The sequence below is a fragment of the Trichoplusia ni genome, chromosome 17 (assembly GCF_003590095.1).
Source record: "Trichoplusia ni isolate ovarian cell line Hi5 chromosome 17, tn1, whole genome shotgun sequence".
NCBI classification, from domain to species: Eukaryota; Metazoa; Arthropoda; class Insecta; order Lepidoptera; family Noctuidae; genus Trichoplusia; species Trichoplusia ni.
Window position 1 is genome coordinate 4,616,809 of NC_039494.1, and position 12,869 is coordinate 4,629,677.

Below are 12,869 nucleotides of genomic sequence, written 5' to 3' on the forward strand. Positions count from 1 at the left end.
TTAAAGCTTGATTTTTGCCGTTTTGCCGACAACGCTGTGTATAGTGTAGAGCTCTATTACAATAACAGCAATCCTGATTGAATAACTTATAGTTTAGAACCATAATAAGAAAAAATGTAATTTGAGCCATTTTTATAGAACTCGTATGTTTCACTAACCAAACTTTTGTTTTACAGGTGGCGTCAACTTTGAAATATTATCTAAGGAGATATTTGAAAGACACGCGCTCACGTACAGCGATATGAAGGATGCGTTAGTTTTAAGGTAAATAAACTAGCTATTGTAGCAAACAACGGATAATTTACAAAGGTCGTGTTAAGACTACGTCAGAGCCTACTCTTCTAACTCCAGATTGAGCATCAACCTAAGAAAGACTAATTATGTTTATTTTTCAGGAACCCTGGTGTGTACCACTGGCGAGCTGGTGGAGAGAAACACATCAACGATCCGATGTCAATCGCGAACTTACAAGAGGCTGCGCTTAACAAGAGCACGTCTGCATACGACAAGTATAGGTATGTTACTATTTTATAAAATAATAATTATCCTTCTTTGCGTTGCCAACCATCAAATGACGTTAAGTTGATTACACACCCTGTTGATTACTAGCATACCACTAGCATAAAGAAAGATTTTTTTTCATTTTGTATGCTACCTCCAGTTTTAAAAGTGTATACGATTATTGATTGATAATTATTAAATTATTAATCCTTTAAAAAATCATAACATGAGTTCTTATATCGCCAATCGTTCAATTACAAAAACCAACTTTACTATTTTATCATTTAGTCAATTTTGCCTTCTTAATCTTATTGACTATTAACACGTAAATTTTCCCAACAGAGAGAGCGCATTGGAGTCTATTAGAGCTTGCACGCTTCGCGGTCAGCTGGAGCTGGTGAAGCTGGATGAGGCCATCCCGCTAAGCGAGGTCGAACCTGCCGCGGAGATTGTCAAAAGATTCGCTACTGGTTAGTGCTTGTTTACACTATGAATAATGTATAGAATGTTGTCAGGGCTTCCAGTTAAAAAAAGTCTAAGTATGTATTTTGGAATATTTCACGTGTGTCTTACCTGTCTGTTAATGTAGACATCTGGTAAAAAAATTTTGCGGATAAAATTGAGGAAAAGTGACAAAAGAAATAGAATCGTAAACCCTTTACATTTTAATGAACATCTCAAGAAATACTTACAAAACTATACTAGTACTTTTACATTACTTAATATTATACTTTTTAGGTGCGATGTCATTCGGTTCCATATCTCTTGAGGCTCATACTACTCTTGCGATCGCCATGAACCGCATTGGAGGCAAGTCCAATACCGGCGAGGGAGGAGAAAACGCTGACAGATATCTTAACCAGGTAATACTTAAATCTGTTTATCCACCATTACCGCCTTCCTCAAGTTTTTAAACCCAAGTTAAAAGAAATGTATTGTTTAATCATGCGACTGGTTAGTCAAAAGGCTATAAACCATTCGCCCTTGTATCTACACATGAAAAAATGAACACTTGCTTATTAATATCTTGCTATTTATGTTTTATGCAAAATATTGTAAAAGCTAAATGCTCTAGACAGGGACTACGTCTGCATATAGCACAGTAATGCAGTATAATACAATTAGAACAACAGTAACACACTTAAACTAATCACGCTTAACTAACTTTTCCCAAGGACCCCGAGTTCAGTCGTCGCTCAGCCATCAAGCAGGTGGCGTCAGGCCGCTTCGGTGTGACGGCCTCGTACCTCGCGCACGCTGACGACCTGCAGATCAAGATGGCGCAGGGAGCCAAGCCCGGCGAGGGTGGGGAACTGCCTGGTAAGAAAACAGCGTCCTTAAATCAACTAAGATATATTGCTGGATATGTCCGGGATCAAATTGTACCACAATACTGTGACAATACACCGTCATCCGCCTTCCACTTTCATTCTGACCCAGTTTTTAGATCAAAGGCCCTTCTGACTGGAGGGTTTCCTACACAACGTATACAGAAGAAATTTCAGTAAAGTTTTTTGTATTTTAGTATACTTTAGTCAAAATAAGGAAATCTGAACTTTCTCATGTTCAAAATTCGTGTACATATTTTGACACAAATGTCGACATTACGATCAATGTAATATAGTTCAATTTAATCTGTGGCCAAGTGGTGATTTGAAGTAATTGTAAGGCAGAATTTTGCAACAAATATCTTTCCAGGATTTTAAATTCCTTTACCTTTTTTTTACAGGTTACAAAGTAACAGAAGACATAGCAAAGACTCGTTGCTCGGTCCCCGGCGTGGGTCTGATCTCACCGCCGCCTCATCACGACATCTACTCCATCGAAGATCTTGCCGAGCTGATCTACGACTTGAAGGCCGCTAACCCTAAGGCTAGGATATCCGTCAAACTCGTGTCTGAAGTCGGAGTCGGTGTTGTAGCTTCTGGTGTTGCTAAGGTAAAAAAATGTGGTTATCGATTATATTAGCGTTGTAGAACACTTCGAAAGCTAGCAGCGATTGGGTAGACTCTGTGGTGGGTGTTTTTAAATTAGACTACAAGTAGCTTAACAATTAATTTAAAAATACATTGCGTCAATGGCTTGCACTTAAAAGAAAATGAATGCTATGACCTTGCGCACACAGCACTGCATTAGGAAATCCCACACTTAAGGAACTATCGAGAGTTTCTCAAGTTACTTTAATAAGAAGAAGTTACGATAAGAATCAGAACTACATTCACCGTCACCTCTCTGATACTTTTACCCATAAATTTTTTCTAACACTGTTTGATGTGTTTGCATTGCAGGGCAAGGCGGAACACATCGTGATCTCGGGCCACGACGGCGGCACGGGCGCCAGCTCGTGGACGGGCATCAAGAGCGCCGGCCTGCCCTGGGAGCTGGGCGTGGCCGAGACACACCAGGTGCTCGTACTCAACGACCTGCGCTCACGGTACACACACATACTTATACCCTCTTATCAGTCAAGTCTCCTAGAATACCGAATGATCCTGTAAAATATTTTTGATTAAACCTTCTATTTTATTTATGATATTTTAATCTAATAGCCCCTCGAAATGTTTTCATAGTGCCCACTAGCCTTCTCAGTACTTAATTGTTCCTCATATTCTTAAGCCTGTCATAGTTTGCGAATTCAGGATAATGTAGTAGCATAAACTTATCGAACCAACCTCATAAACCTAATTTGATATGAATTTTACAGAGTGGTGGTCCAAGCTGACGGTCAGATCCGAACAGGCTTCGACGTGATGGTGGCCGCGCTGCTCGGCGCGGACGAGTTCGGCTTCAGTACTGCGCCGCTTATTGCTCTCGGTCAGTTACATTACTAAACTGATGCAGATTATTTATCAAAGGCATTTATGACAGAATACACATGGAATGCAATAAAGCATTGAATATCGACATATAATAAGCCCATTTTATCCTAGTCTATCTCACTTTGAAAAAAACATTAAAAGATTGTGCAGTAATTTGTTCGTTCTTTCTTGCCAATTCTGCCGTATAACTTTAACGGAGAAGACATTAATATTAAACAACACAATCTCACCCAGTTGGTCAAAAACATATTGTTTTTATAAATTCATTTCCAGGCTGCACGATGATGCGCAAGTGCCACCTCAACACCTGCCCTGTCGGTATCGCCACACAGGACCCCGTACTGCGCAAGAAGTTCGCCGGCAAGCCCGAACATGTTATCAACTTCATGTTCATGCTGGCTGAGGAGGTAGGCATTAAGAAGTTTTGTATCATTAATGATAAATTACTGATGCTTTAAAACAGTACATCGAAAACTTATCAGAACCCAATTTATATTTATTGAGTATTTTATCATTAGATAGAGCAGTGGTAAACTTAATAATAACAAAAAAATCGATAACATTTAAAGAACTATTCCACTTGATGCTTGCTGAATAAAGAACTCCCTGGGTGACTTCACACCAATCCTTAGAAAAACGTCGAGTAACGCCGATTCATTCTGCTACCGTCAACGACACCAAAACCGTCAAATACTATAATTACTTATGAAGTTTCCCAGACCTTATAATGTCCTATAAAGAACATCAACTACATACTCGTTCATCATCTCACAGTTAAATACAACTTCTTCCAGGTCCGTCAACACATGGCGGATGTAGGCGTCAGGCGGTTCCAGGACCTGATCGGTCGTACAGACTTACTGAAGGTCCGCGAGAATAACGAAAACCCTAAGGCTAGGACGCTGAACCTCGGACTTATACTGAAGAACGCGCTCCATATGAGGCCTGGAGTTAATATTATTGGAGGGTCGAAGACTCAGGTGAGAAGAACTTATATGACAAAACTGATGATGATCAAAGCAATAAGAAGTAAATCATTAAGAAATATTTGTCAGCTACAGAGGCAGTAATGTGTCATGCACTTATTAATAACCTATTTGAGATGTAGAAGCTTTTACTTTTTGTAAGAGTTTTGCAATGTTTTAAGTTAGAGAGCCTTTCCTGCAACTTCGCGCCAACTTTTTTATCACTGTCTTTAGGAAGACTTGTTTTATACCGCAACCTAAGTTTTTATTCAATATTAAATCGTAATTCAGGACTTCCAACTCGAGAAGCGTCTCGACAATCAACTGATTGAACAGTGCAGCGGCATCTTAGACGGCTCTCAGCAACACGTGGACATCAACATGAGGATCACTAATGAAGACCGCGCCTTCACCTCCACGCTCTCCTACCATATCGCTATGTAAGATCTCTTTAAATCACTTTAATTAAACCATCATATTTATTTAATAATTAAGGCCATCCATCCATACATCGAAACGCATGCCACTAATAAAAAGCAATAAGTTTGTGTTTTAGTTTGGAAAAAAATGAACACAATCTACTGAATATTTATTGAACACTGATATTGTAGAAGTCGCTGAACATTTACGCCAGTTCCTAAATCTGAGCTTGTTTATCGACTTTCTTGTTGACCGTTCTACAATGCTGTAAAAAGTGACTTTCCAAATTCGTTCTACAGTCAATTCGTTTACTAAATTCACTGAGTTACTTCTGAACTATTTTAACTATTTATTGTAGTTACACCAATATTATATTAGCTTTGTAATCTGTACAGGAAATACGGCGACGACGGCTTACCAGACGGCAAGACCGTGAACATATCTCTGACGGGCTCGGCCGGACAGAGCTTCTGCGCGTTCCTCTCTAAAGGCATCACCGTCACGCTAGAGGGCGATGCTAACGACTATGTCGGTAAGTAAATAAAGTTCTAAAGAAAATAAACATACTTAATCAAAAGTGAGAAGATAAAAAAACAGAAAGAAAAGTTGTCGAGTGGAGACCTACCGAGCACCAGGTCGTACCACCAAGCGCAGCGTGGGACGGCCACCTGCCAGATGGACCGACGACCTAGTGAAAAGTTGGATGCAGGTAGCTCGGTAGCAATAAACCGGTCACGGTGGAGAACTTATGGAGAGGCCTATGTCCAGCAGTGGACTGCTATAGGCTGAGATGACAAATAAACACTATCCCACAAAAGAAGCACTAAAATTATCCACCTAGATTGAGTATTCAAGTATTAAATTCAAATATATATATGATTCGTTTTTCCGGGCAGCTAATTTCGAATCAATATTTGTAACTACATTCAAATGTGTTTCATTTCAGGCAAGGGCTTGTCCGGTGGTAAGATCATCATCTACCCGCCGAAGTCATCACCCTTCGAGTCACATCTCAACGTGATCGTCGGAAATGTCTGCTTATACGGAGCTACCTCCGGACGCGCTTACTTTAGGTTAGTTTTACTACATCTTTTTATTGTTATAAAAAATGACTGATATAATTTCAGTTTTACATTTGATTTTAGTCGAGTAACATTGCTTTGATTAATCTAATAATTAATTAAGTAACTAAACAAACGAATTTAAGTCATCTTTCAGTTTGACACTTTCAAATACATTAAGATATATATATCATACTTAGCATGACTTATTATTGTGTTATTCTTCATAACTTGGGGTTAGTAAATAACTATGTCGTAGTTAATAATCGGTTACTACATTTGTACATCTCAGTTGAAATAATTGTTCGTCCAATCCTCACACATTGCTATTACTGGTCCACCCAGAGGCATAGCGTCGGAGCGGTTCTGCGTGCGCAACAGCGGCTGCGTGGCCGTGGTGGAGGGCGTGGGCGACCACGGCTGCGAGTACATGACGGCCGGCGTCGCGCTCGTGCTCGGGCTCGTCGGCAGGAACTTCGCGGCCGGCATGAGCGGTGAGTACGCAAACATTGGGCTCCAACACTTGCCTTTTATTTGGTTAATGAGAGGACATGAAAACTCCCCTAAAATTGGATAAAATTACTGTTGCAAATCAATGAATAGAGCAAAGTAAACGTTATGTATTAAATGAACTTACATTTGTGTTTGCCTGCTGCCTGATATCCTTAGTGAGATATATCGCTAATATCGCTTAGTGTAATGGCAGCCTGTGCAATACTGTACATATTTAAATAAGTGACAAATTCTCTTTAGGTTTGAAGATTTTCTGTTCCAATGTTCAAATATTCCAAAAAGTTTATTAGGGAATAAGTCGTTGGAATGCCATAATCGAATAAATAAATGAAAAGAACTAAATCAGTTGTAGTCTCTAAAATAATTTAATCACTTCTAATTTCTATGATACTTAATCTCAAACAATACTAATATCTGTTTATCCCAAGGTGGTATCGCGTACGTGTACGACATCGACGGCTCGTTCTCGGGCAAGTGCAACCAGGAGATGGTGGAGCTGTTACCTCTGGAGCTGCAGGACGACCTCGACTTCGTGCAGCAGCTGCTGCAGGAGTTCGTCGAGTACACTGGGTGAGTTTCAATTAAAACATTATGATAGGGATATTTATACGTCACGGCAAAACCTAGTTGTTCCTTATGTATATTTAACCCCAACATTTGAACCTATGTTTTACAAATAAATATTAGGGATGTCGCTAGGCGACATAGTTCTTAAAAAAAAAAGCTTGATTCTTAATGGGGAACTTTGTGTATTTTTTATTTTTCTCTTTTGTGTTATTCGGCTCGTAAAGAAAAGAAGAAAAAACGTTTAATAACTGCAGACTAAAATATTTATAATTCTCTCTCAGATCAGATATTTTTCATCATTTTCTTAGGTTTTTTTATGATTTATTAAAAAAAACGAAATATGAGGATCGAGATTTTTGGTAGACCCTAGACAAATAGTAATCAATTTTCTCCCAACTCCATGATATTTTTTCTTATACATCGTTTATAATACACATTAATATTTTTTGCAGCTCAATAATCGCCGAAGAATTCCTTAAAACTTGGCCTGAACCAGCTAAGAAGTTCGTCAAGGTGTTCCCGTATGAGTACCAGCGCGCTCTGAAGACTATGGCGGCCAAGCAGCCTTCTCAGGCCAAGGTTGAGAGCAACGGCAAGGAGAACGGTGTACTGGATATTGAGGAAACAGTCAGAGATGTGGAACTGGAGACCAAGAACTTGGAGAAAATTCTAGATAAGACTAGGTATGTTGTTTTTAGACGTAGGTGCTGTGTGTGGATCCGTTATGGTGCTATCAGTTGGGTTTGCTTTCCGATTTTGTGTTGTTGCCAGAGGCATTAAGGGTGCGGTGAACGAATACTTTTCCATACAAACGTAATACCAAAATCATTGTCGCTACGAACATATCACCGACTTAAAGTTATGTTATTCGGATACAGACGGTATTTATCTAGGTTCCTATTAAACTTTTAGTTTAAAACATTCACTATTTACGAAATGCGAGCGAATTGCATTTCGTATATTTTAACACCGCTAACAGCATGTTTTGAACTTAATATTTCTGTACTTAAAACATTAATATTCTTAATATCCTTTTAATAGGAACACAGATTATATAGTCTAGTTGCAATTTATCAAAAAAAAAGTGGACATATAATAAGTTTTCATTCATAATTTTTGGTATTACGGAACACAACCAAATTTATCACAAATCTGGAACCATATTATCGCTGTCGCATGTCTCACCAACGCCCGACACGCTATGTTTGAGTGCGTGTACGCACTGCTCGTGGCATGCGCTGGCGTTGGGTTCGACATTATAACTATTAGGTAGTTTACCGATGTAAAAGATTGTTTTGTTGTTTATAGTTAAATAAAGTATTCATTTTTGACGACGACGTAATAAGTGATAATTAAAATTAATAGTTAAATAAATTTAATAATTTGGACGGGGTAGAGCGAGGGCGAGCACATAGGTTTTGTTTACTTTTTGTCTGCTTTACTCTGGTATAACGCGCCTAGATTAATACCTACTCTGTCAATGTTAATTGGATTTCTCCTTTACTTTAAATTTGAGTGTTATAATGTATTTGTTGTAGCATTTGAATTTGTAATTATGGTTTCAAGTCTAAATAGCAAAAAAATATATTTGTCAAGGTTTTTTGACACTTTCATTCAATTTGACTACACGTATAGCCGAGCGGTTGAGGTTATCCCGCCTAAACACCTGGGCGCGACGTGTCGCGGGTTCGATCCCCGTGTAGGACAAGCGTTTGTGTGATTCACGAATGCTTGTTCTGAGGCTAAGTGTCTTTGTGCATGTGAATTGTATGTTTGTGAAAGCCCCGCAACACATGGATTAAATTCCTTAGTGCGGGAGTAGCTTTTTATAGTTTTTATCAAAAAAGAAAGAAAAAAAATATTTTATATCTGTAAGCACTTTAAGAAGACGAAGAACTGATTTTAATGAAATTTGGCACAGTACCTACTACGTAGTACGTACCTACAAGCAAAGTAAAATTTTAACAAGGTAGGTATTTAAAAAAAAACGTTTTAATCCCTACTATACCTAATATTATAAATGCGAAAGTAACTCTGTCTGTCTGTCTGTTACGCTTTCACGTCTAAACCACCGAACTGATTTTAATGAAATTTGGTACAGAGATAGAGTTGACCTTGAGAAAGAACATAGGATAGTTTTATCCCGGACTTTTGAAGAGTTTTCTTTCTTGGAAACGCGATATAACCGACATCGACGCGGACGAAGCCGCGGGCGAAAAGCTAGTAATAAATATATTTTTTATTAACTAACTATTTACTTACGAAATATTACCTAACCTTAATGTATGTACTGTTTAACATAATATTTAAATAAACCGCCTCTAGCATACCTACTTTAAAATTTTAAACGGAACTTGGTAACAGTTGTCGCTCGCTGTAGGTGATTATCGCGTAGGTATAGGCGAGTTACGACGGAATCGACGGAGGCCTCTAGCCGATACATGGATGTGGTGGGAGTGAAATATTTGGAAAAAGATTTAATGCAAAAATGGCATAGTGTGAAAAAATAGGCACTCTTTCTTATTGCAAAAAAAATGAAACTTGGGTTGGATTACTTACGTAATATTTGTTACCTATTAGGTACCAAAAAATAAGTTTCATAACGAAAACATACTCGGACTCGGACACAAGGTGTAAAAAATCAACCAAAAATAATAATAATAATAAATGCGGACAACATCACATACATTCTTCTGAACCCAAAGTAAGTTGCTAGAGCACTTGTGTTATGCAATTCAGATACAACGAAGGTACCACAAACACCCAGACCCGAGACAATGTATAAATAAGAATTTTTACATTGACCCGACCGGGGATCGAACCCGGGACCTCAGAGCTAGCGACACCTTGACACCGGTGCGTACGCCACTCGACCACGGAGGTCGTCGAAGTTACTTATTTTGGGTACCCTGCCTAAACTGTTAAAGATAGAACCATAAACTGTTCTAAGTAATTGTAGATCTTATAAATATCTACAAAAAAGTTCGCGACACACTATACCTATCTATGTCGAGTGAGGTGACAATAACCATTTTTTTATTGGAAAATCTTGATTTTTTTTGTTCTACATTTAAACGCGTTTATTTTACTCGTGCTATTAATCCTTATCAAAATTAATTATTTCATCACTATGTACAGTTAATGTAGATAATATTTTGAATAATTAAAATTGGACGTTTGGTTCTGAAGTTATAACGAAATTAAAATATTACGATTTCTGCTGCACGGCCCGTTATGATATTGTTGTGGTTATAAACGAGAAGGCGCTTTATATTAGCAAAATATATGTATTTTTTATCCTCATAAGCTTTTTTAAGCTCATAAATGTTATCTATACTTCTATATGTACTAATATATAAAGCTGAAGAGTTTGTTTGTTTGTTTGAACGCGCTAATCTCAGGAACTGCTTGTCCAAATTCAAAAGTATTTAGTTTATCATCACACTGCGACTAATAGGAGCGAAGATACAATGGAAAATGTGGAAAAAAAATAGTGCGGGTATAAATTATAACTTATATCTTCTAACCACGCGGACGAAGTCGCGGGCGACAGCTAGTTTTGAATAAAGTGAATATGCGTGCGTTACGGTATGTTGGTATACCTATCTTTCTTTGGTGAGACATGCGAGAGCGCTAATATTTTTTGATAATCTGCAACTAGACTATATAATCTATGTTCCTATTAAAATGATATTAAGATTATTAATATTAAGAATTAAATTACAGAAAAAATAAGTTGAAAACATGCTGTTAGCGGTGTTAAAATATACGAAATGCAATTCGCTGGCATTTCGTAATAGTGAACGTTTTAAACTAAAAGTTTAATAGGAACCTAGATAAATAAATACCGTCTTTTGGTATTACGTTTGTATTGAAAAGTTTTCGTTCATGTTTTATTTTATTAGATTTTTAGATTTAAGATACCTAATATCATTAAATCTTCTGATATAGCCATCGTACAATAATTTCCAAAAAAAGCATTACTGGTTTTTGTGTTCACCAACGGTTCCGAAAATTAAATAACAAAAATAAAGCATTTACTGAACAAAATTAGTACAATGCAGTGGTTTTCAGTCATTATGAATGACTCGCTACAAACGTACTACACGCACGCACACAGCTACGCGCTGCGCCGCGAGAAGTCCGATAGAGATAGCAATGTTTCGTCGGATTTTTGGCTCGCGTCGAATTGCAGTTGCGCGCTGCTTACACCGGCCTCTTAATGTGAAGCGTCAAAAGTATTATAATTTTATTTGTTTTTAGTACTCATTTTTCAAGATATACATTTGTAGGCTGTATATTAATGGGTCATATGGTCTAAAGTTAAAATCTTTGATTTAAGTGATGGCGAAGAATAATTAGTATTTGTATATTTTTAATACTGAATTACTTTGAATTATGTTACTGTAGATTATTTTATGTTCGATGCATTTAGTTACATGCGAGCTGAACTAAATTTATAGCATTATAGTTTTGATGGTACTGGTTTGGCAAAAATTTAAATTATGGACAAGAAACGGGAATGGTAATCATCTTTTACATACCTGTGATGTGTGTGTGCCAGGGGCTTCATGAAGTACCCGCGCGAGAGCATGGTGTACCGGCCGGCGGAGAAGCGCATGCGCGACTGGGACGAGATCTACAACAGCGCGGGCGTGCGGCGCGGGCTGCGCGCGCAGGCGGCGCGCTGCATGGACTGCGGCGTGCCCTTCTGCCAGGCCGCGCACGGCTGCCCGCTCGGGAACATCATCCCCAAGTGGAACGACCTCATCTACCGCGCCGACTGGCCGCAGGCGCTGCGCCAGCTGCTGCAGACCAACAACTTCCCCGGTAACATATACCATATAACATTTCATTTTACTATCATCGATGAATAATTCATCTTATTAATAATAGTATAATTTTATTATAAAATAGAAAGTTCCCTATAGCAGTCCCAGTAGCAAACCCTCGAAATCTCCTTAATAGAAATCCAAACCATCATGCAACAATGAATTCAATATCAATAACAGTATAATCGAATCATAACAATCGTTGCGCAGAGTTCACGGGCCGCGTGTGTCCGGCCCCGTGCGAGGGCGCGTGTGTGTTGGGCATCTCGGAGCCGCCCGTCACCATCAAGAACATCGAGTGCGCCATCATCGACCACGCCTTCGAGAGCGGCTGGATACAGCCCAACGTACGTATACAGTATACACCTTCATATTATATCTTACGGCTTAATAAAGACGAAATGATTAATGAACAAGTAATGTTTGCAAAATATTTAAAAAAAAGTAGACTTAAGAATATTGAAAAGCTTGAAAGTAGACACTCGAATTAATAATGAATTTCTAAAAAATGTTTTTCAACTACGTGTCTCCTGTTTCTGAAAGGATCTGCAGTGTTCTAGAAACCGCAAACGTCTAGCCAACGAAAACCATAATAATGACTATCATTATTTTGTTTACAGATTCCAACAAATAGGAACGGAAAGACGGTAGCTATCGTGGGCTCTGGTCCCGCCGGACTTGCCTGTGCCCATCAGCTGAACAAGGTACTATGCTCGGTCTTCTATAAATAACATCGCATAAAGTTAACCAATATTATTGACTTAAGGATATTACAGCTTCTTGGTAAGATTTAATTAGAGACGCTAACTTGTGCTACCTCGCTAGATTGACCTACTCTGGCGCATTAGCGAGATCTAGAAGCTCTGATAAATAACTCTCCTAAAAATACTATTACCGTATAAAATGACTTAAAAAAATAATACCATCTTGTGTACTTAGGCGGGCTACACAGTGACAGTATTCGAGCGTAACGACCGCCCGGGCGGCCTGCTGCAGTACGGTATCCCCACCATGAAGCTCAGCAAGGAGGTGGTCGCGCGGCGCATCAAGCTGCTCACCGCCGAGGGGATCTCCTTCAAGTGCAACGTCGATGTTGGCAGGGACATCTCTGCTAGCGATTTGGCTAACGAGTAAGTACTAATAAACTGATTATTTTATGAGTGATGTTCTTTAATTCTATATTCTGTTATA

At 38.6% G+C, this 12,869-nt stretch overlaps 1 protein-coding gene across 2 annotated transcripts in view; it reads left to right on the forward strand.

Moving 5' to 3' along the window:
• LOC113502498 (glutamate synthase [NADH], amyloplastic) overlaps positions 1–12,869 on the forward strand; it is a 54,550-nt gene that overhangs the window by 37,194 nt on the left and 4,487 nt on the right. For both annotated transcript variants that reach the window (XM_026884095.1, XM_026884096.1), the window contains 20 exons: positions 177–264; positions 396–515; positions 844–971; positions 1,240–1,364; positions 1,677–1,821; positions 2,231–2,439; positions 2,790–2,935; positions 3,206–3,315; positions 3,594–3,727; positions 4,115–4,300; positions 4,577–4,725; positions 5,101–5,237; positions 5,652–5,778; positions 6,112–6,260; positions 6,708–6,849; positions 7,299–7,529; positions 11,411–11,676; positions 11,889–12,025; positions 12,299–12,382; positions 12,618–12,808. In XM_026884095.1, coding sequence (XP_026739896.1) covers positions 177–264; positions 396–515; positions 844–971; positions 1,240–1,364; positions 1,677–1,821; positions 2,231–2,439; positions 2,790–2,935; positions 3,206–3,315; positions 3,594–3,727; positions 4,115–4,300; positions 4,577–4,725; positions 5,101–5,237; positions 5,652–5,778; positions 6,112–6,260; positions 6,708–6,849; positions 7,299–7,529; positions 11,411–11,676; positions 11,889–12,025; positions 12,299–12,382; positions 12,618–12,808 — 3,004 coding nt within the window. The remainder of the gene's footprint in view (positions 1–176; positions 265–395; positions 516–843; positions 972–1,239; positions 1,365–1,676; positions 1,822–2,230; positions 2,440–2,789; positions 2,936–3,205; positions 3,316–3,593; positions 3,728–4,114; positions 4,301–4,576; positions 4,726–5,100; positions 5,238–5,651; positions 5,779–6,111; positions 6,261–6,707; positions 6,850–7,298; positions 7,530–11,410; positions 11,677–11,888; positions 12,026–12,298; positions 12,383–12,617; positions 12,809–12,869) is intronic.